Source organism: Mandrillus leucophaeus, unplaced genomic scaffold (assembly GCF_000951045.1).
Source record: "Mandrillus leucophaeus isolate KB7577 unplaced genomic scaffold, Mleu.le_1.0 Scaffold1112, whole genome shotgun sequence".
Lineage (NCBI taxonomy): Eukaryota > Metazoa > Chordata > Mammalia > Primates > Cercopithecidae > Mandrillus > Mandrillus leucophaeus.
In genome coordinates, this window is record NW_012099344.1 from 876,594 (window position 1) to 901,174 (window position 24,581).

The following is a 24,581-nucleotide window of genomic DNA, read 5'->3' on the forward strand; positions in this document are numbered from 1 at the left end:
TATAATTATATTAATAATATTTAACTGATATTTCTTTTGCTTTTTCTCAAAAATGTCAGGAAGGCCAGGCGTGGTGGCTCAAGCCTGTAATCCCAGCATGTGGGAGGCTGAGGTGGGAGGATGGCTCGAGGATGGGAATTTGCGGTCAGCCTGGGCAACAAGTCACCCTGTCTCTACAAAATTTAAAAATTAGCTCATTGAAACTCATGCCTGTGGAGGAAAATACCACCCAAATGAACAGCTTTTCAAAAATTATTTATTTCCCTTTTTCTTTTTATAATTGACAAAATAAGCTGTATATGTTTATTGTGTACAACATAATGTTTTGAAATATATATACGTTGTGGCATGGCTAAATCAAGCTAATTAACAAATGCATTACCTCACATAGCTTAGTTTTTGTGGTAAGAACATTTAAATCTACTCTCTTAGCATTTTTTTTTTTTTAATAGAGACGGAGTCTCGTTATGTTGCCCAGGCTGGTCTTGAACACCTGGGCTCAAGTGATCCTCCCACCTTGCCCTCCCAAAGTGGTGGGATTACAGGCATGAGCCACCCAGCAGACCTCTCTCATCTTTTTTTTTTTTTTTTTTTTTGGTCTATGGCCCCATTTTTTAAGATTACCATATATTGTTATTAACTGGTAACTATCATCACTACATTGTACAATAGATCTCTTGAACTTACTGCTCTTAAGTGCAATTTTATATCCTTTGACCAACGTCTCTCTGGCCACCCCAGCCCCCACACCACCCCAGCATCTGAGTAACTTTTCACTCAAAAGCCATATAATTGCCAAGAAGTACATGGAAGGATGCTTCATATCATTTGTCATCAAGGAAATACAAATCAAAAGCACAATAAAATAGCAATTCATACCCATTAAAAAAAAAAATAGCTCATCATGGTGGCACACTCCTATAGTCCCTAGCTACTCAGGAGGCTGAGGAGGGAGGACCACTGGAGCCCAGGAGTTCAAGGTTATTTTGAGCTAAGATTGCACCGCTGCACCCCAGCCTAAGCAACAGAGCAAGACCCTCTCGAAATTAAAAAAAAAAAAAAACACACACACATGAGAAACTGACAAATTCCTTCCAGTAAAACATCTGATAACTTACAGCATGAGCTTTATCGGAATATTAATTATATGTATATATTCACAGATTATATAATATCTCAGCTGATCTACAGTAGAGGGTAAAGCCTTACATAGGGATTTGAGATTTTTTTGGCTTCAGGGGGTTTTTTTGGTAATTTCAGGTTTTTTGGCTTTGTTTTTTTGCACAGACATTTTTCTTTGCTCTTCTAAACCTAACTTTTTCCACTCAGTCATTTCGACTCTCAGAAAGTGACTTCTCTTCTTCCTTCCTACTCCTGCCTCCTCAGGCTTCATCCTGTTTCCAGACCCTCTTTGATTTGTTCAAAGTGCCTGATTCTCTGTGTTCTACCCTTGAGTTCAGACCACACTCACACAGACAGCCTTACTCCGTGGATCAGCCGTTTATGTATCCGGTAGACAAGAGAATACTCTTCTGTCCTCTGACTTAGGATTTAACTCATGATGCTTGCTATTTTCTTACCCTTCATCCCTTGTTTAGAGCTCCAGTCACTATAAACATTCTCATATCCTGTTCTCTGCTATTAGCACATCCCAGTCACAAAGGATCACTAATAATAATTACTAACAACTACTAATAATTTACTCAAAACCAAGGTGGTCCCTATGCCTCGAGGCTGAGAGTCCCAAGAACAGATTGTAGTACAATGATGATCTGGTTAGACTTAGCCATACAAACACGTGACAATTTCCACTGTTGAGATGCTGATAGAATCAGGGCTGTTGTAAGGGCCCAGGAAAGCTACTTGTCCCCGGCTTCACATTCCTAAAGTCTTAAAATCTAGACTTTTGCGTAAGGGGAGAGGGGTGGTTCTTTGATGCTTTTCCTTAAAAAAAAAAATTTTTTTTTTATTTACCAAAAACTTTAAAAACTGAAAGTGGCTGGGCTTCTCTAAACCTCTGGAAGCCCTTGTTATTGTCTAAGCATTTCTTCATTTTGTTTCATTCTCACTTACAACCGCATGTTGAGAAGGAAGACGCTGCCTGGGACATGGAGCCTCTGGGGCCACTGATAAGGGGAGTCTCAAGCTGGAACTTGGCCCACTACTCAAAATTTTTGACTGTGTTCATGAATACTATAGCTTACCTCAGGAGGACTTGTGGGGAACAAGAATGAGAGGGTGAACTAGAAAGAAAGGTGATTAGGCATTGTCCACCCCAAAAGCAACTCCTCTAACAAAAGGAGCTTAGAGCAGTTTCCATGGGCAGGGGGAGTGGCTATTTATCATGGCTGGCCCTATCATTAGCTCATCACCAAAAAACCTCAAGGGAACACAGGTTTTGGGATTAAAATCTGTTTAAAGAAATATCTGGAAATGGGGTTTCCCATAAAAAGCTTGCCCATTTTTCCTAAATTCTGATTTTTTTTTCCTTTTTTTAACCAATAATTTTTGGCTTACTCTACGTATCTGGTATTTGAGTTTTTGTCAAAGAAAAAGGAGGAAAGAAAAAATAATAGGACTTGAAAGTTTCTTCACGCTCCTCCTCCATTTGATGCACTGTCTGGAACTTAGAATTTAATCGAAGCATCTGTTTTTAAGTTGATTGGTCTTATTTTCTTGGGGGCTTTTTAAAAGTGTGAAATCATGAGGTATTTTCTTTATTTTCTTTATTCATGTGGCCTTCTGGTCAGATTTTCTTTAACCAGGTAATTAAATTCTTCTCCTCATAGTCTCTGCTCTCTCCTTTCTGTCCTCCAGCCCTGATGTGAAAAATCAATAACCTCATTATCAGTATCTGCAGATGGGAGCTGAGCTCTCAGTGCAGCATCTCTGCTCGTGAGAATCCATGGCTGGTATTTACTTTCCCTCGCCTCTTTTCTGGGCTCTACATTCTTAGAGCCTTATTTTCCTCCAAAATCCTTTCTAGCCAGAGAAGATTTTTCTCAAGTAATAAGGCAAGGTCTATGCTTTCCATCTTCTTGGTAGTTGGATTAAATGGGAGAAAAATGGGGTACAATTGTACATGTAAAAAAAAAAAAAAGGGGACAGAACTATGATCCACAGGGGAAAACTAAAAAGTGAAAAATGACGTGAGAAACTAAGAGTAAGTATATCTTGTTTATATTTTCTTTATTTCACTATAAAATATATTAGGGTTTTAGTCTTAAACTTTATTATTTTTGTCTATAGTCAATAAATTAGAACCAGATTACAGATGGCAATTTTTGCACAATGGAAATTTTTATTTGACCATATAATTAATAGGATTAGTAGGATGTGATGAGCAGAAAATAACTTCCCTAGAAATGAATATGCCTGGTAACTAGCAGAGCAGCAAATGTAATTTCAAAATATAAACAGCACAAAAAAAAAAAACTCAAAATGAATTAAAGACTTAAATATGAGACCGAAAACCATAAAACTCCTAGGAGAAAACAATGAGGGAAAAGCTCCTTGACACTGAGCTTGACAATGATTTTTTGGATTTAACCCAAAAACACAGGCAACAAAAGCAAATATAAACACATGAAACTACATCAAACTAAAACGTTTCCTTACAGCAAAGGAAAACAATCAACCAAACGAAACACAACAAAAATGTGTGCAAACCATATATCTGATAAGGTGTTACTATCGCAAATATTAAGGAACTTACAATTCAGTAGCAGAAAAACAACCTGATTTTAAAATAGGCAAAGGACCTGAAGAGACATTTTTCCAAAGAAGACGTACGGATGGCCAGTAATGAAAAGATGCTCAACATCACAAATCATCAGGGAAATGCAAATCAGAACCACAGTGAGATATCACCTCATACCTTTTTAAATGGCTGTTATCAAAAATTCAAGAGATAATCAGTCTTGGTGAGGATGCAGAGTAAAGGGAACCTTTGTTCACTGTTGGTGGCAGTGAAAAATTGATATAGCCATTGTAGAAAACAGTATGGAGGTTTCTCAAAAAATTAAAAATAGAGCTGATCCAGCAATCCTAATTCTTGGTGTATATCCACAGAAGATGATGTATATCCACATCAGAAGATGATGTATATCCACCACAGAAGATGGTGTATATCCACAGAAGAAGTGTATATCAAAACATCACATTGTACACCTTCCAGTATATACTATTTGTATTTGTCATACATTGGTAAAGCTGGAAAAAGGTTAAAGAAAAATAGAAACAAACAAAAGAAAGAAAGTGGGCTCTGGAAGGGGAAAAGAAAACACAAACAGCAGCCATCTTAGTGGTAACCAACAAAGTGGAAGGCAGGTTGGTTTAGGTTGTTACGTAAATGTTCATCCTCACACTGCCCAACCCATCTGTTTTCCAAATATTCATTAAATTCAGACAACTACAGAAATGTAGGATCATTTCTCTCTAGAGAGTTCTCAGTGGAGTCATCCCATCTTCTTCCATACTAGACTTAAAAAAAAAAAAATGTATTTTAGGAATAGATCCCAGTCACATGTCTCTCACTGTCTTTCATTTTCTTCTTTCAGCTCTGTTACCAGTATCACTGATTAGTACCCTACAATCAATTTTCAAAAACTCAGATATTCCGATTATAGTAGCAGCTGATTTTGTTCCAGTACAGTTTCTCAACCAGTGGTTTATGATCCCAGTTGACATTAGCAATCTCTCCAAACTCTAGGGGTCAGCAAACTCTTTCTGTTAAGGGCCAGACAATATCAGGCTTGGGGGACAGCCAGCCAGTCTCTTTTGCATCTACTTAGCTCTGTCATTGTAGTATAAAAACAGCCACACACAATATTTAAACAACATGGCTGTGGTTTAATAAAAGTTTATTTACAAAAATAAACAGTGGACTGGATTTAGCCTATAGTTCATACTTTGCTAAACCCTGCTCTAGACCATAGGAGGAATTGGTAAAAATCAGTGAAAATTTTTTCCAAAACCAAAGGCAGAAGTGTTTCAAATTAGGTAAGATATGTTGTCCATATGTTCTGTGACTTCATTTTTGATTTACATTTAGTTTATGGTTTTAATTTTTTTTTACCTAAAACTCTAACAAACTTTGATTTAATTTGAATCCAATTTGTAAAAAATAAATTTTGGCTGGGCACAGTGGCTCATGCCTGTAATCCCAACTCTTTGGGAAGCTGAGGCAAACAGATCGCTTGAGCCCAGGAGTTTGAGACAAGCCTGGGCAACATGGCAAAACCCCATCTCTACAAAAAATTAGCCAGGCATGGTGGCACATGCCTGTGGTCCCAGCTACTTGGGAAGCTGAGGCAGGAGAATCACCTGAGCCCAAGCGGTAGAGGCTGCAGTGAGCCGTGATGGTACCACTGTACTCCGCCTAGGCAACAGAGTGAGGCCCTGTCTCAAAAAAATAAAAAATAAAAAGTTTTATCTGAACTTGACAGTCTAATAATAAAAATTAGTGACGATCAGCTTATTAAAATGTGACCATTTTTTTCCCCTCCTCTTTGTAATTTAGGCCTTGGAAAACCATTGCAGAGTGAATGGAGGCTATTCAGGCCTAAGGGATGTTTACCTTCTTCATGAGAGTTACGATGATGTGCAGCAGAGTTTCTTCCTGGCAGAGACATTGAAGTAGGTAAAAATTATTCTAAAACCATGTGGCTGAGGTACCTGGACAGATCTTTGTAGATGTCTTTTATCATGAACACATTGAAGTAATATCAAGTGTGACTGATTCAGAATATCAGGCGTGGCTATAATTGCAGGCGTATTCTCAATAACTAGGTTCAGTGACTTGGTACTGCCAACACCAAAGCACTGAGTAGCTTCTTTACCCCACGTTAGTGAGTATAACCCCTCAGGGTTTTGTTGATATGTTTGACTCTTGTCCATGTTTCTCGGTAAGATGAATGGAGACACTGATGTGGTTTTTGCCGTGTGTTTGTGGTTTCACTGCCTGCCCTTGGGCCTCAAATACTTACGTTTCTCTCACCAGATATTTGTACCTAATATTTTCTGACGATGATCTTCTTCCACTGGAGCATTGGATCTTCAATAGCGAGGCACATCTTCTCCCTATCCTCCGTAAAGAAAAAAAGGAAGTTGAAATCAGAGAGGAATAAAAAGACATTTTGTATTTTACTCTGCTCCATTCCCTTCACTGCATACCTTAATAATTCCTTTCCTGGTAATCAGGCACATGATGAACTTTGATTTGTAGGTCTGTGATTAAGGTCTTAAAATTGTTTTGCAGTCTTTTATGTTTATTATCATAAGTATAGGTGGACCTAAATTCCTTATCGTATCCTTTATTATTCAGCCAGTGTATCCACCAGTTTTTTGTTTGTTTTTAAGTAACCTATTATCTCTGGAGTTCATGAAGGTGTAATACCATTTTTATTAAACTGAGTAGAATGGTATAGCAATGACCTCTTAATTACAATTTGATTTGACTGCAAAACTTTTTCCTCCTCTAAGAGGAGATGATGTCTGCTTTAAGCTGTAATGTTTTGCCATGTTGCAAAAAGCCATAATAATAAGTATAAAAAAGCTTTTTCCTTTTCAATTTCATGTTAATCTGGTTTGTCTGTCCACCAGAGACAGATCTTCTAACTGTGACAGCCTCTTTATGCAGGTCTATCATTATTTGATAGAATGTCTTCTAAAATACTTCACTCACATTATAATTCAAATTAGAAAGTCATTCCAAAAGGATCATCTCATGTTGACCTCATTTCATCGGAACTGCAGTGTATTTTTGTTGGTTAATTATATTAGTGTTTTCTATTTTGTAAATGTGTCCTTTAATTTTACTTTACTGCCCTGTGTCAATTCTGAATTATATACTGGTTAATTTCTTCCATTCCCTACTACACAGAGAGGTGAGCTCTCAAATTTTGCAGAGCTCTGCTATCACTGAATTACATTTTTCTAAAGAAAATAGTATAATTTAATGGATTAGCTTTTGTGTTTAACTGAATATATGAAGAAATTGGGTCTCTCTAAAGAGAGGGCATTTCCTTTCTTTTTTTTTTTGAGACGGAGTCTTGCTCTGTCGCCCAGACTGGAGTGCAGTGGCGCTATCTCGGCTCACTGCAACCTCCGCCCCCTGGGTTCATGCCATTCTCCTGCCTCAGACTCCCAAGTAGCTGGGACTATAGGTGCCCACCACCACGCCCGGCTAATTTTTTGTGTTTTTAGTAGAGATGGGACTGGGTTTCACCGTGTTAGCCAGGATGGTCTCAATCTCCTGACCTCGTGATCCACCCACCTTGGCCTCCCAAAGTGCTGGGATTACAGGCTTGAGCCACCACGCCCGGCCAAGAGAGGGTATTTCATGTGGCTTTTAGTTCCATTTGTTTGTATTTCATCTTGATTTTTTTCCTTGGGAAAATAAAGCATTCTGTTTGGTTCAGATTTCTCAGATTTGAAAAAGGCTCTATCTCAAATGTAGTAAATTATTTCCTTTCAGTTTGTGAAAGCAGGATTTGGCTCTGAAGGAAGCTTTGCCAATTTTGCTTATTCATGATCAATCAAGGAAAATCTAATAAATTTTAGGCCAAATAAGAATATAGCATATTTAGTATGGTTATATTCAACATAGAGATCACAACTTAGAAGAAATATAAAGAAACGGCCACTCCCAATCCCCCACAGTCCTGGAGTAGATAAAAATCAATATCTGATTCTTTTAAACATTAAGTTTGAAATAGGAATGGTTTTCTCAAGAATAGATTTGGTGACACCTTGTGTTTGCTCACACTGGCTCGCTATATATGCATATATATTTATGTGGATAGAGATACTTCCATGAAAGGGCTAATATGATGCATATACTAAAGTGCAAAGACTTTGACCATGTGAATTTTCAGCTGAGAATGGTCAGAAAGATCAGTACAACCCCATGGATTAGGCTGAAGCATATGAAATTGCTGCATTTGTAGTTTAAAAACTGTCCACAGTTTCATATGATTCCACCTAATATTACTGAAGACAATTATTTTCTTAGCTATAGGCTTAATAGTTTTAGTTATTTTAGCATTTGAAAGTGTTTTAAAAGATTGCCTTTATCTGACAGAACCACCTTTATGACCTGCTTTCTGTTTTTCAGTATCATACATTGGTGTATGTCAGAGAATAAACTAGTAAAATTAGTAAATGCAAAAGACTCTTCCATACATCATCATTTCCATGGTAATGTGTCTCTGTGATCCAGAATAATTTCTCCCACTCATGTCTTCAGTTCACCTAATGAAATAAATGGATAGCAAGAGCCCTTTGTTCCCAGGACTTTAAAGCAAAATATTAAAAATTATTGCCAAAATTGGGCCATATGTATTAAGATTATAATGTTTGTATAAATGTCCTTGAACTTGCCATTTAAATTAACTCATTTTCTTTTCAGTTTGATTTGAAAGAGCACAAAGTTGATAAGTACTTCTGCAGCAGATACAGTATTAAAATCAGGTTGTGTGTACACACTGCACTGTAAGGTACCTTGGTGTCCTGGTGTGAATAGACAAGAAGCTGTACTATATGTTGCTCTCTCAGTGGCAGCAATGAAGTTTTTGCAATTCTAGAACTTGGATTTTTTTTAACAAAAGTCCCAAAACACCAAAAATGTAAACAAGATAAGAGAGTAATATTATAGTGATGTAATTTAATTAAAGTTATATTTTGGGTTAATTTTAACAACTGAAGTCTTTAAGTAGAAACTTATTTTCAACAAAACTGTGCAGTTAAATTTATATATGTATTCACATACTGAAAAATGAACAGTTAAAGTAGCACTTAATTTTGTGTTTCTTCAATATGTCTTGATATACTTTGTGCAATTAATATTACACATGTAAGTTGTATGGCAGTTTACAGAACTCAGTGACTTGTCATGATGTTTTCACATGAGCTATACATTGTGTACATTGTTTTTGATTTTTACATAAATCCATTCTGTCATTTTCAACTTTATATATAAATCTCCAATGTTATGGGAAACAATAGATTGACACATAATTTTTAAAAATTATATTTGTAAAATTTCTCTATTGTGAATAAAGTCTTTTAATATATCTCCTCATTTGTTATATTTTTCTCCTTTTTAGTTGGCTTTTGTATATCTAAGGGGTGGGTGCATTCGTTGCAAATAAAAGTACTTGACCCTAACAGCAATTCCATGCCACACCTATAGGATCTTGACAAGGAAACATTTCCTATTAAGAAACTTTACATTGCACATAATTTTGCTTGTACAGTGTTTGGGTAATCAAATAACTTTTATTAAGGATCTAATATATGTTCAACACCAGGACACAAAGGCTAGAAGTTTTGTTGTCAGAAATAGCACAAACTATGTTCTTTGTTCATAAATTTGCAATGCAACTAAGAAAATTAGACTAACCCCACACTACCCCTCAAAACAAGACAAAAATAGTATTTAGTTGTGTTAAATTACAAGCCTATAATTCTATAGAAGTTCATGGGAACAGGAGGTCCGTAGCATTTGAGTGGTCAGAGAGGCTTAATAGAAAAAGGAGAACTTATGCTGTAGGAGATCCTCCAAAAATTTTCAAAAAGCCCAGGTTCTAAGTTCTTCAAATTCATACTGTACTTTTTAGAATATTTCAGATATTTTGGTTGCCATTGCTACTACCTGGAACTCACTTTCCCTAATATTTTTATAGCTCATTCTTTATCAGGTCTCTGCACAATTGTCACCTTATTAGAATGACTCCTTTGACAAATCAGTATAACATTATCTCCACCTTTTGTCCCCTACCCTATTTTATTTTCTACTTAGCATTTGTTATATTACATATTTATTTCCTTATTCATGTCTTTCTAACCCCTTAGTATGAAACCCCATGAGAATAGAAACTTCAACTGGCATTTCCCCCCCGCTTTCTCTGTCTAGTGCTGAGAGCAACATCTAGCAGTTGATGTAGTACACAATTGAGAAAGTATATGAATTAGGAAACTCTGTCTTATATTCATAGTCTTTGCTACAACTATTTGCAAATGTCTTTTACTAAGCAATACACTTTTTAAAAATAAAGTACATGTTTGTGACTAGAATCAACTCTCAATCAACAGATTATTTTTAGTCCACTTACATCATGTAAAATAAAGTAAGGCATGACTCCTCCAATAGAGTTTTCAGTATTCAACAGCCCATTATTGTTTTATGTGACTTAATGTCACAGTCCCTGCCTCATATGTTAAACAAAAAACAAAAAATGATTACAACAGCACCAAGCAAAGAAATTAGCTGATTACCTAACAGAGAGTCAAATGGGAACCTTCTGAATTAAATTATTGGTAACACAAATGATGTTGGTTGTGTTTATGTTGTTGGTGACAGAATTATTAAAATTTATTCTAAGCATGGTTTTTATGTATACTAATCAGCCATCAACACAGAGATGGCAGCTTGGCAACAAATACGTCTAATGACTGATAATGATATGTAGATGGTTGCTTAAAAAGCTTTTCAAAGTTAAGATAAAATCTTTTTCATTTGAACATGGAGTTCATATATCTAATTGCCATGCAAGGGTCCCTACCTTGTGACTGAAGAGTGAGGGCAGGGAGGGGAGTCTTAGGAAACTTCTTAACTGATTTTATGGCCTGAAGCCTCCTTTCTATTTTTCCCAGGCTCGTTCCATCCACCACACTAGCCAATACATGAGTCACAGTTTTCAAGAAATATTTGCCAGGCGTCAGATACATATTTAAAGTATTGGAACTACAGAGGAATGTAGACAGCATTTAGTCCAACTCTCATTTTAAATATGAGGAAATGGGGATTTTCCCAGCAACAGGAACTGTTTTTCTATCCTTCCTCTGTGCTGCCAGACACAGGAATATGGTAAGATTTCGTGCTAATCCTAAAAATACAAAAAAAAAACAGCCAGGCATGGTGGTGCATGCCTGTAATCCCAGTTACTTGGGAGGATGAGACAAAAGAATCACTTGAACTCGGGAGGCAGAGGTTGCAGTGAGCCAAGAATGCACTACTGCACTCCAACCTGAGTGACAGAGCCAGACTCCGCCTCAAAAAAAAAAAAAAAAAAAAGCCATGTATGAGAGCATATGTTATTTCCAACCAACCACTCCAAAATAAAGGTACATAGTCAGAGTTCACCCTTAGAAATTGGTCTACTGCTGTGTTTCTTTCTCCAGCTGTGGGCTAGTTTATCTAATCTGAATCTCAGCTAAGGTTTGTTAAAATGCAGATTTCAAAGCCTTCCCCCAAATTTTAACAAATCAAAATTGTGATGGGGTCCTGGAATACCCATGTTTAGCCCTTTGTGTTATTCCTACACACACTAAAGTTGAAAACAATTTTAAGTTATAGGTAGAAGGAAATCCCAAGACTATCAGAACAATTAATGAGTTAATTAGCAAATCATGACAAGAATGTGTACCTTTTCCTGCATTTTTGTCTCTACCTCAAGGTTTAAGTACAACTTGACATAACTTTGGTCACTTCGAAAACAGATTCTTCCTTTTCTACAAAAGCATTCGTCTGCAATAAGCCATACACCTAAATCTTTTAGAAACAGATTTACACTAGATTCTGAAACATAATTCTTATTAGGGGAATCTCAAAAGTATTAACTACAATCATTCTTTTTATTCAGCAACTGTTTCATTGGCTTTCTTTTCCCAATAACTGCATTTTTAAGTCATTTTTCAAATTGTTTCTACTGTTCTTGTTGATTTTAACGCGAGTGTCACTTGCACAGACTACACGGAATTTCTAGTTTGGCTATATGTCATGTAAATGTATAAAATGTTCTTGGAAATGACCTCTGAAAAATACCTTCATTTCCCCCGCCCGTGTTTTTACATTCATTGCTATGCTAATTGTCAAAGATTTGTTGACTTGCCATTATTATGATTACTTTGAGTCCCCTTAAAACATGCCATTACTTACAGAATAAATTAAATGTGTATCACAGATCCATTTAATTCCTCAGTGAATGCAAATTACCATGAAACGTTAGAAAACAGTGATAGATGTATGGTTTTTAAAAACTTTTACACATGCTGGGATATTTTGGCCTTAGGCTACAAGCGCTTACTAATTCACAATTCTGCAAACAGGGCCATAAAGTGTACTGCTTTCAAATAGTATTTTCCAAAATGACTGGCACCTGAGAGGTTTTTGTTTGTTTTGTTTTGTTTTGTTTAACTCTCCTAGGAGAAACAAGTGAATGATTCCCATTCACAAAATCTTTGGGAACTTTATTCCTCACTTTCCAACTCTTGGCATTCTTTGTGGAAAACAGAAACACAATCACCTCGCAGAACCAGGATGGGAGGTTCCATAACAACTTCTTGAGGCAGGCACGATGCTATTGGTTCCCTTTCATGTATGTGGCAGCTTTGGTTTGTTATGACCCAAGGCTGTCTATTTAACAAGTGACTGAAGGAGAAGCAAACTAAATCTCTTCCTTCCTGTGCAAAACCTCTTTACCATTCTGCCTTTCAATACTGCACCTCACTGGTTAAATAAACCTCACTGGTTAAATAAACCCTAAGTGCCTCTCTCAGCTACCCACATCCCTTCTCCATCTTGCTTTTGTCAACTTGATAACTTTGTGACTTACATAATCTTGGCAGGGAGTTGCAAAAATATATTTTTTTAATGCCCCATTAAAATACATTAAGCCTAAATCTCTTTTCTGTATACGATGCAGCATACAGAAGGGGTAGAAAGTAGGTGCAATGGGCCAGTGGGAAGCTGACCTCACTAGGAATCCAGACAAGGATTCCCAACCTTAGCTGGTGGCATTAACTCCCTGTGTGATTTGGAACAAGAACTTACTCTTCACATCTCCCTTTCCTTAATCTGTAAAATGAGAGGAGTGATTAGCCCAGGCCTAACAGCTAGACTGTGCGTTGCATGACATCTGTTGTGGATACCCGAGCAAGAAACAGCAGTCCACATGCCTAGAATATTTCCATGCATAAACTAGAGACCACCACACCCAAATTACAAGACATCAAAACCTTAGTGTCCTCATCCATAAAATGGGAGGGATCATATCTACTTTCCAGAGAGTTAAAATCACATATGTAAAAGGTTTTAGCTCATGCCTTCAATCCATGAGTTCCAGCCCCTTCTTTCAGCTTCTGCATCCTATAAAAGAATCATCTTTCCTCCACCTTGGGAAGCCTCCAGCTTGTTTTGTTATGACAACACATTTGTTATTATTTTACTTGCTGTTTCCAATAACCCTAGGCTTTTTTGGATGCCTTCCTTCAATCAGACTGCTTCAAACACATGTTATTACTCATCTTCTAAGGTCAAAGTTCAGCTCTTTTCTGACATGAGAAGACAGAAGTAGCCAGCTCTTCTTCTTCACGAAGAACTAACTGGACATTTTTCCACTTTTTTTTTGTTAGCGAGCAGTAGAGTTTTGTTTTTTTGGCTTGTGGGGTTTATTTTTAGCATTTGTAGAAGACAAGAAATAGGGATCAAACTGCATGATTGTTGCACTATTATCAATTGTGTTATTTGTGTATTCAAACAATCCAATGAAAATGAGACAGTGTCTACGACAGCTAAGAACTCCTTTTCGACTGAAGGGGAAGTTTTATTTTCAACCCGGAGTAGCTTTGGAAACCAACCAAATCAATTTTATGAACTAGGAAGGTTTACTGAAATAACTCTTCTGAAAGAACCAGCATTGCTTCCAAAATCAGCTTGTATGTTTGAAAATTACTTATAGTGACTTAAAACTGATCACTTTCAAAGAAAAATGTAAAAGGTGATTTTTATTGAGAGTCTACTTACCTAGTCCCCACCACCCCGCAGCCGCCCAACGACAACAACAAAAAAAAAACTCTTGGTTGCCATAGCAGTGGAGATGTAAATTATATGCAACTAATATTTACCTTTTCTTCTGGCACTCCCCACACAAGAATAAGGCTGTTAGCTTCTGAAGAGAGGCTAACACTGTTGAACAAAGTACCCATAGTTCACTTCCTTCCCCCAGTACGCCTCCCTCCTGCTGGCCTTCAGTTTTCTGTATTATCCCTGAAAAGGCCTTCCTGGTCTACCTCCTTCCACTTCTTGGAGAATGTCTATTCCTCCTTTTAAGTCTCAATTTGTATGTCTGTGACCAGTCTGCCTCTCATTCCAATTTGTTCTTGCTTCTTCTGGGACTCCAAAGGACTTCGTGCAAACTCCTATTCATGTATCACACTATATTGTCATTATTGGTTTTCATTCATTCATTCATTCATTCCACTAATATTTCTTAAGTAACCAGAATATTTCAGATACTGTCATAGGTCCTGGGGAATTTAGTAGTAAGCAAGTTAGACTTGCTTCTTGCAAGTCTTGACTAGGAAAAAAGGCAAATACGCAAAAAATAGAATTTTTAAAATTTAAAAAGGAGGACGTCATGGCTTATTTGCTAATATAAATACTGGATTTGATATAGCATCTGGCACACATTTGTTTTCAACCCAATTTTACCCTTCCTTTCTTCACATAGGAGGCACTCAGTGAACACTTGGTGAAGAGTGAACAAATTGTTAAGAAATGAAGAAAAAGTGAGTCTCAAACTTCTGTTCAAAAACATACACATAATTTTCATCTTAAGTTTGCCTGCAACACAACACAGCCCTGCTAAGCGCTACTAACTCAAAGTGGTACTTCCATCTGCAAAGTTGAATACAGATTCTATTTTCAGTGAAAAGTCTGGTGTTTACCTTAACTGTGAGATACCTAATTATAAGCTGCCATTAGAAAAATTGCATCACTATAATTTCAAAACACACTTACCAAAAGTAGAATGGTTTTCTCATATTGTAGTATGTTCAAAATACACCAACTGTCTTAGGGAAAACCCACAAGAGTCCAAGCTATATTCTCTCATTGTCATTGCTTGTGAACTATTCACTATCCTTGAGATCAACAGACATATCAGATACTCTCAATTCCGCTAGAGTTTGTCTTGTTTGTGTTTGGTTTGAGGGTAGGGGAGTCAGGGGATGTCTTTGTTTGTTTGCTTGTTTGAACCCTTATCGATGCCTGAATTGGCATGCCCCCACGTCCAGGGCTGGCTTCTTCTGTTCAGTGGAACACTTGAAGAGCACTGTGAGTGATGTAAATAATAAAGAACTTCTCTGTAGTGACTGCAACCTTTCTGTAATCCTCTCTAGTAATAGGACCAAGGATTCTAGGGCTAAAGCAAAACTATTAATAATTCTATTGCTAAATTTTTTCAAATAAGTTCACTCTGTTCTTCCAAGCTGGCTTTTCTTCAACCATTCTAACAGAAATGAAATGATTGATTACGATTTCGCCATCATCCACCTTATCTTCTTTTCTCTACCTCCAGAAGAGGTGCTGACATAAATGATCAAAGAACAGAGAGGGAGAAAAACAAAGGATCTCAGAGACATTAATCAGTCCCTGAAAATCTGAAAGCGACTTTTGTCACCATTATAAATCAATATACAGGATTTCTTTAAACACTAGATAAAAAAATATATAGTATGTCAAAACCACAATTAAAAAGTAGATAAATATAATTAATTTTAACAAGCTCTTGAATTTATTTTGCTGCTTTAAAAAAATAGAGGAGAGATTGCTTTCTTCTTGCCTTCTTCATACAATGATGATTACATTAAGAGAAGTTTCAAAATTTCCACATTGTATGTCTGGGCTTTTAACCTCTCCCAAAGATTAGATAAAGACTGCCAAACCAAAAAGCATTTTTGGCTCACGTACACAGCTCATTCTTTAAATAGAAGTTTCAGCATGTCCAGGCAGGATCAAAGACTTCTAAAGAGTCTTTATCTATTGATTAACTGTAGAGGATATTCTGCTTAAAATGAATCTTAAATACTCTCTAAAATAAATGTTTTATTCTACATTAGGGTAAAAGGTGTAAAGGGAAAAACGAGACATTGCTACTCCTCTCCCATCCTACAAATATATGTTACATTTTTGCCTGCAATTTTTCTATAAAAAGTTGGAAGTAGGAAAAGACCCTATTTGGCAATGAAATTGTATTTTTCCTCCTGAGATGGATATTCAAGAACTCCTACTCCAAGAATTGCTACTCCAAGTAATTCCAAGTAGATATCTAAGAATTAATACTCCACTGAGCAGAGGTCACTTGGTGACTCCCCAGTACACAGGAGAAACTCCCTTGGAGACCACTGGCTAAACTATTGATGCACTCCACATCTCAAATGGGGTCAGAAAAACCCCTTCCTTTTTCTGTGATTCTGGTGGCTAAGAATATACCAATATACCTAGATAGAACCCTGAGAAGCAGGCAGCATATAATGAAGAGATCAAGGTGAGAATCCCTCCTGTGTACTTTAAAAAAAAAAAAAAAAAAAACTTTAAGTTTCAGGATACATGTGTAGAACATACAGGTTTGTTATATAGGTATACATGTGCCATGGTGGTTTGCTGCACCTATCAACCCGTCATCTAGATTTTAAGCCCCACATGCATTAGGTATTTACCCTAGTGCTCTCCTTCCTGTCACCTCTTACCCCACCACCCCTTGACAGGCCCTGGTGTGTGTTGTTCCCCTCCCTGTGTCCATATGTTCTCATTGTTCAACTCCTACTTATGAGTGAGAACATGTGGTGTTTGGTTTTCTGTTCCTGTTAGTTTGCTGAGGATGATGGTTTCTAGCTCCATCCATGTCTCTGCAAAGGACATGATCTCATTCTTTTTTATGGCTGCATAGTATTCCATGGTGTATACATACCACATTTTCTTTATCCAGTCTATCATTGATGGGCATTTGGGTTGGTTCCATGTCTTTGCTATTGTAAATAGTGCTGCAATAAACATATGTGTGCATGTGTCTTTATAGTAGAATGATTTATATTCCTTTGGGTATATTCCCAGTAATACAACTGCTGGGTCAAATGGTATTTCTGGTTCTAGATCCTTGAGGAATTGCTACACTGTCTTCGACAATGGTTGAACTAATTTACGTTTCCACCAACAGTGTAAAAGCGTTCCTATTTCTCCACAGCCTTGCCAGCATCTACTGTTTCTTGATGGGTTTTTTTTTTATTTTTGTTGTTGTTATTGCTTGTTTGTTTTTTGAGACAGAGTCTCACTCTTGTCACCCAGGCTGGAGTGCAGTGGCACAATCTTGGCTCACTGCAATCTCCATCTCTCAGGTTCAAGCAATTCTCCTCCCTCAGCCTCCTGGGCAGCTGGGATTACAGGCACCCGCCACTACGCCCAGCTAATTTTTGCACTTTTAGTAGAGACTTTTAATGTTGGCCAGGTGGGTCTTGGACACCTGACCTCAGATGATCCACCCACCTTGGCCTCCCAAAGTGGTGGGATTACAGGCATGAGCCACTGTGCCCAGCCAATTTCTTGACTTTTTAATAATCGCCATTCTGACTGGTGTGAGATGGTATCTCATTGTGGTTTAGATTGCCATTTCTCTAACGATCAGTGATGTTGAGCTTTTTTTCATATGTTTGTTGTCCACATAAATGTCTTCTTTTGAGAAGTGTCTGTTCATATCCTTTGCCCACTTTTTGATGGGGTTGGGTTTTTTTTGGGTTTTTTTTTTTCTTTTTCCTGTAAATTTGTTCAAGTTCCTTGTAGATTCTGGATATTAGCCCTTTGTCAGATGGGTAGATTGCAAAAATTTTTTTCCCATTCTGTAGATTGCCTATTCACTCTGATGGTAGTTTCTTTTGCTGTGAAGAAGCTCCTTGGTTTAATTAGATCCCATTTGTCAGTTTTGGCTTTCGTTGACATTGCTTTTGGTGTTTTAGACATGAAGTCCTTGCCCATGCCTATATCCTGAATGGTATTGCCTAGGTTTTCTTCTAGGGTCTTTATGGTTTTGGTTTTTACATTTAAGTCTTTAATCCATCTTGAGTTAATTTTTGTATAAAGTGTAAGAAAGGGGTCCAGATTCAGTTTTCTGCATATGGCTAGCCAGTTTTCCCAGCACCATTTATTAAATAGGGAACCCTTTCCTCATTACTTGTTTTTGTCAGGTTTGTCAAAGATCACATGGTTGTAGATGTATGGTGTTATTTCTGAGGCTTCTGTTCTGTTCCATTGGTCTATATGTCTGTTTTGGTACCAGTACCATGCTGTTATGGTTACTGTACCCTTGTAGTATAGTTTGAAGTCAGGTAGCATGATGCCTCCTGCTTTGTCCTTTTTGCTTAGGATTGTCTTGGCTGTATGGTCTCCTTTTTGGTTCCATATGAAATTTAAAGTAGTTTTTTCTAATTCTGTGAAGAATGTCAATGGTAGTTTGGGAATAGCATTGAATCTATACATTACTTTCGGCAGTATGGCCATTTTCACAACACTGATTCTTCCTATCCATGAAGATAGAATGTTCTTCCATTTGTTTGTGTCCTCTCTTATTTCCTTGAGCAGTGGTTTGTAGTTCTCCTTGTAGAGGTCCTTCATATCCCTTGTAAGTTGTATTCCTAGGTATTTAATTCTCTTTGTAGCAATTGTGAATGGGAGTTCACTCATGATTTGGCTCTCTGCTTGTCTATTATTGGTGTATAGGAATACTTGTAATTTTTGCACATTGATTTTGTATCCTGAGACTTTGCTGAAGTTGTTTATCAGCTTAAGGAGCTTCTGGGCTGAGATAATGGGGTTTTCTAAATATACAATCATGTCATCTGCAAACAGAGACAACTTGACTTCCTCTCTTGCTATTTGACTACCCTTTATTTCTTTCTCTAGCCTGATTGCTCTGGCCAAAACTTCTAATACTACGTTGAATAGGAGTGGTGAGAGAGGGCATCCTTGTCTTGTGCCTGTTTTCAAAGGGAATGATTCTAGTTTTTGCCTATTCCATATGATATTGGCTATGGGTTTATAATAAATAGCTCTTATTATTTTGAGATATGTTCTATCAATACCTAGTTTATTGAGAGTTTTTAACATGAAGGGCTGTTGAATTTTATCAAAGGCCTTTTCTGCATCTATGGAAATAATCATGTGGTTTTTCTTGTTGGTTCTGTTTATGTGATGGATTACATTTATTGATTTGTGTATGTTGAACCAGCCTTGCATCCCAGGGATGAAGCTGACTTGATCGTGGTGGATAAGCTTTTTGATGTGCTGCTGGATTCTGTTTGCCACTATTTTATCGAGGATTTTCACATCCATGTTCATCAGGCATATTGACCTGAAGTTTTCTTTTTTGTTGTGTCTCTGCCAGGTTTTGGTATTGAGATGATGCTGGCCTCATAAAATGAATTAGGGAGGAGTCCCTCCTTTTCAATTGTTTGGAATACTTTCAGAAAGAATGGTACCAGCTCTTCTTTGTACCTCTTGTAGAATTCAGCGGTGAATTCGTCTGGTCCTGGGCATTTTTTGGTGGTAGGCTATTAATTACTGCCTCAATTTCAGAACTTGTTATTGATCTATTCAGGGATTCAACTTCTTCCTGGTTTAATCTTGCCTCTCATATTATTTCATAATCATTATATTTGTCATTACAAGTAGTGTTATCAACCAGAAAAGCAGAAAATACTCTATCTCAAAAAGAAGAAATTTAACACAGGGAATTGGTTATACCTGTGATGAGAGAGCTGAGAAGCCACACAGAGGATGATGAATTCTGATGACAATACTGCAATTAACAAGAGCAGGATGCTTCTATCTGGGGTAGGAGATGGAAAGACACAATGTGGAGGTGATGGCACCACAGACCAGAAATAGGAAGCAGAGCATGAACTATTAATAGATATGCAATGGAGGACTTCCCAGCTGAAAGTGAGATGACAGAGAGAAGCAGTAGTCCAATAGGAGGCAGAATATGAAGGAGATGTAGCAATTGCCAGAGACATCACTAGAAGCATAGTGAATAGGAGACATATCCTGGGGTCTCCTTCCTTCCAATCTTTTGCCAGTGCCTCCCACTTGTCAAGACTACCAGGAAAACAGGACAAGGGAGCCTGAAAAATTGAGTTTCCTGAGATGCAGGGCCAAGCTGAGAAAGTCTGGGAAATAGAGATGAGAGAAAACAGTTAAATGACTGGCAAAAGTGACTGTAGCCTAATCACGATACACCATTTGGAGCCTCTGCTTAGCTTGAGAGGTCTTCGTTGAAATAAAGAAACCTCAAGACCACCAGCGACTAGACACTGACAGGTTTTGAGGCTTGATTGTGATCTCTGTGTCCTCCCTGACCCTACACAGCAAAAATAATGGATGTATTTTTTTGAGCCTTTAAGAGCTCCTTCGTATTTCAGTACTGAACTTGCCAGCGAGAAGCTACAAATGGCACACCCATGAAAGTTCAAAAATGATATTTAATAAGTGGTTTCCATCGAAGAAACGATTTCAGAGAAGAAAATCTGAGTTCATGAAGGACTTGCTCTCAGAGACGAGAAAGACAGATAAGCCTAAAATAAAACCTGTAGAAGGCATGGCCGTCAAAATGATCATTTTAGATGTCAGTGATTAAACTTTGCCCACCCTGCTTTGGATCACAACTGATCCTAACTCCAAATTTTCATATGACTGACAGTAACACTTTCCTAAGCCTTCATCTGCCAACCCAAATATACCAGCCTCATTTTATATTCTACCAAGTGGAGCATAAAAATGATGAAAGCTAAATGATCATGTAAGAGAGAGAACTTAGATTATTTTTAAGACACTGACTCTATTAGCTTAATAGCACAGTACTCATCCGCCTGGAACCCTGTGATTTTTTTTAAAAGAATTACTTAGAGAAAAGACATTTTGGAACATCTTGTTCTGAATTTCTCACTGAGCTTAGATGGCAATACCTACTCTTTCAAGTCCAGTTCAAATGTCACCTCTGAAGCTTTCCCTGTCTCCTTCCGTTTTGTTCTGTTAGTGTATTCTATAAGCCTTAACGGATGTACTTACTACATTATATTGCAATTATTTGTTGCCAGTCTATCTCTCTCTACTAGTGATTTAGACAAAAACAACTTGTCAAAAGCAATTTAACTTTAGAAATTAACAAATATAAATTGATCAGTACCAGAAATTGGTCAAAAATGAATATCCCAGTCCCTTTTGCCAAGTGTTATAATTCTGTTGTACAATGGGGTTGTTTTTCAACACTTTATGGGTCCAGAATTTAAACATTTTTTGTCACTTTTAAAGAAATGGGATTGGGCATTTTTCTCATTTGTTCCTTATTTATTTTCAGCTAGTCATTGCTACTCTGTGTTATTTGTAATAGGTAAAAGTTGAAACAACCAAAATATCCAATTTAGAAGATTGTTTGAAACACATGTTCAGAAGACAAACTGGAAAAACTTCAAAGTCTAAAGTTGATTGGCTAGAAAACAATATGTAAGCTATGGTTTCCCTTTTATAGAAAAATGTTGTACTGATGCCTATTCATCTTTGACGTTGCTCATAGTTCATAATAAGTATCTAATAAATGACTATGAATATAACTTTTGTCCTTTTTCCTACTGGGTACAATCCATATCAATAGATGGCACCCATTCTTTCAGGTATTCAACAAATGTGTATATACTGGCTGGCCAGAGGTCTTTTTTTATTGAAGCCCCGAGAGTTTGCATGAATACACGAGTTCGAACTTGATTCTACTGAGCTAAGATGCTATTTTTCAAAATGGAAAATAAACATTGTCTCTCTTCCTACTCTTCTCTCAGAGAGAGTCTGATTCTTCCATTTCCTATTCCTCTCATTCCCCTACTCCTCCTCCTGGAATTTTAAGCAAAAGTTTCACTATACATAAACCATATGCCAGGACAAAGTTATCTCTTTCATAATTACCTTCTCCTCAAATCTAGGAATTTCATTTGGACAACACTCTTGAGGGCCTTCCATATCAAAGTTTTCTATTACAGCTAAACGCACAGGGGTTAGCAAGCTCATAAGTTGTTCTTGAGTAGTTATCTACTTCCCAAGCCTGACTGAGAGTGTGACTGCAACATGTATCCTTTATAACTGATGCTAGCAAAGTGTTGACTGGTGTTATTTCCAGTATATGGTGCAGGAGACATGAAATCTAGTTTGGTATGTTAATGAACATTAATGGTCTATAATCAGTTCATAATAAGAAATCCATTAAACAAACAAGTAATTGGCTGCTTGAAATGTAATTAATAAAATTGCTAATTCAGGTCAGAATTTAATTGCTTTTGGCAAGACCTTTTTTGGAATTACAGTTATGTGCAGGCTTGACAGAATATTATGAAGAAATGTTGTTTTGTTCTGTTTTTTCACAGAATGCAAAGGGCCTTATACATAGTATGCACCCAAAAAGTATCTGTTCTCTAAAGACTGGAGAGTAGGAAGGCTGTGATTGTTTAAATAAATCATTCAAATGAAACAAGAATAAAAAGGCATTTGGGATTATGAGAATGGAAAGATCATATTTAAGAGCAGTTTCCGTAAGATAACTTACCAGGTGCAACGTCACCCAGCAGCTTTAGTGTTGAATGTTTAAATGGCCAGTGCAAATAAGAGGAACAATACTGACATTATCACCTTTGACTTTTTATGATATATCTTCATACGTGTATGAAGATTCATTCATGTAATCATTCAGTAGAGAAAATGTCATTCACATACATAGGTAGTATATGCACATGTTTTAACATAAACAGCATAATTCTGATACATTTCTAGAGTGCACACCAAAGAACATATAAACACAACAAAGTTTTGGCATGGTGTCAGATGAGTGATTATGGACCCAGGGGTCCAGGATTGGGGTCTCAGGGGGTGTGCATATACGTGTATTTTTCAGAAATGAAGATACAAAACTTTAATCAGACTCTCAAAAGAGGAGGAGGAGGAGAGCCTGTGACCTGAAAAAGATTGGAAACTACTGCTTCAGACAGATGCTACAGTAAACAATTAAATACAGATGGTTCCATTAACCAGGAGCCCCCCAAAAGCAGGTTTGTTACACGGATCTATTTGGATCTGTAGAATTCTGCTAAAATTGCTCATCTTTTCTTCCATGCTCCCAGTAACAGACAGTAAATATGGTTTTTTTATTTATTTAGGAATTTCAATTAGAAATACCAAAGAAGAGGCCAGTCATGGTGTCTCATACCTGTAATCCCAGTACTTTGGGAGGCCGAGGTGGGTAGATTACCTGAGGTCAGGAGTTTGAGACCAGCCTGACCAACATCGTGAAACTGCGTCTCTACTAAAAATACAAAAATTTGCTGGGTGTGATGGCACGCACCTGTAATCCCAGCTACTTGGGGGGCAGAGGCTGGAGATTTGCTTGAACCCAGGAGGCAGAGGTTGCAGTGAGCTGAGATCACACCATTGCACTTCAGCCTGGGCAACAAGAGCAAAACTCCATCTCAGAAGAAGAAGCAGAAGCAGAAGAAGAAGGAGGAGGAAGGGAGGAAGAAGAAGGGAGGAAGAAGAAAGGGGGAAGAAGAAGAGGAAGAGGAAGAAGAAAGAAGAATAAAAGAGAAGAAAGAAGAAGAAAAGAAAGAAGAAGAAAGAAGAAAAGAAAGAAGAAAGAAGAAAAGAAAGAAGAAAGAAGAAAAGAAAGAAGAAGAAAGAAAGAGAGGAAGAGGAAGAGGAAGAAGAAGAGGAGGAGGAGGAGGAAGAAGAAGAAGAAATCAAAGAAGAGATGCACATGTGGAAAAGGAAGCTGCTTCTGGGTAATACCCAGTATGTTTCTGCTAGAGCAGGTGGGTTTGTCAAGGGGCCATGGACAAACTGCATGCTGCTAAACAGTACACTCTGGGGAGTTGAGAATGTTGTCTCAAAGCCACTCGGGTGCTCTCTAAAAGATTTGTTTCATTTATTTGTTAGGTGATCAAAAAGTGACAATCCGCATCCTGAGACATGCTTTGAGATCTTTCATTACAAAGCAGCCCATAAAGAGAAAATGTATCTCTTTTGGGAGCAAAACTAAGAAAATCATCCAGAATTAACAAAAGGAATGGCATGTTCATTCCAAGTACTGACATATTTGCAGATATCAACTTCTTGCAGTGGGAAATTATATATAAGTGATTTATTTTCATTAAGTCCATTTTCTAAGTGCTGTTCCCAAGAATATGCATTGGCTTCCTGCATGCCATCAGCCAAGGCCTGGTCTGTGCTTGTGTTCTGATTTTCTTCATCATACTATTCCCCCAAATACTCTGCTTTATAGTTATATATGCAATCAATCTCCATATAGAGATTTATGTTGAAATAGATGCCACAAACTAGGAAATGCTAAATGAATCCCATTACTCTCTTTTGTGAGAAAGAAATGCTTGTTGTTGACCAAATGCCAATCTAACTGGCTGCTCACTGACTGGGTTAATATGTGCCAGGATGGTATTCCTGAGCAGTTGGAGTTTTCATTAAAACATTAATTCCTCGACTATTGTAGAAACATTAATAGTGAGCCAGTGAGTATGAGAATAAATATGAATGTTCCCTTCTGCCCAACATCCATACAATGTGTAACTTTTTATTACCAAGCTATTGAGATTACAATGAAAATTGCCCTTAATGCCAGCATAAACAAGGTCAGCCAATAACAGGAACAAAAATGTGAAAAACAAAACAGAAACCAGAACCACACACGTAATAGGTAAAA

General features: G+C 37.3%; 1 protein-coding gene across 1 annotated transcript in view; it reads left to right on the forward strand.

Annotated features, from left to right (window-relative positions):
* LOC105549293 (mannosyl-oligosaccharide 1,2-alpha-mannosidase IA) overlaps nt 1-7,019 on the forward strand; it is a 196,259-nt gene extending 189,240 nt beyond the window's left edge. The window contains exons 13-14 of the mRNA XM_011993763.1: nt 5,522-5,637; nt 6,002-7,019. Coding sequence (XP_011849153.1) covers nt 5,522-5,637; nt 6,002-6,128 — 243 coding nt within the window. The 3' untranslated portion in view covers nt 6,129-7,019. The remainder of the gene's footprint in view (nt 1-5,521; nt 5,638-6,001) is intronic.
* Nucleotides 7,020-24,581: the final 17,562 nt, after the last annotated feature.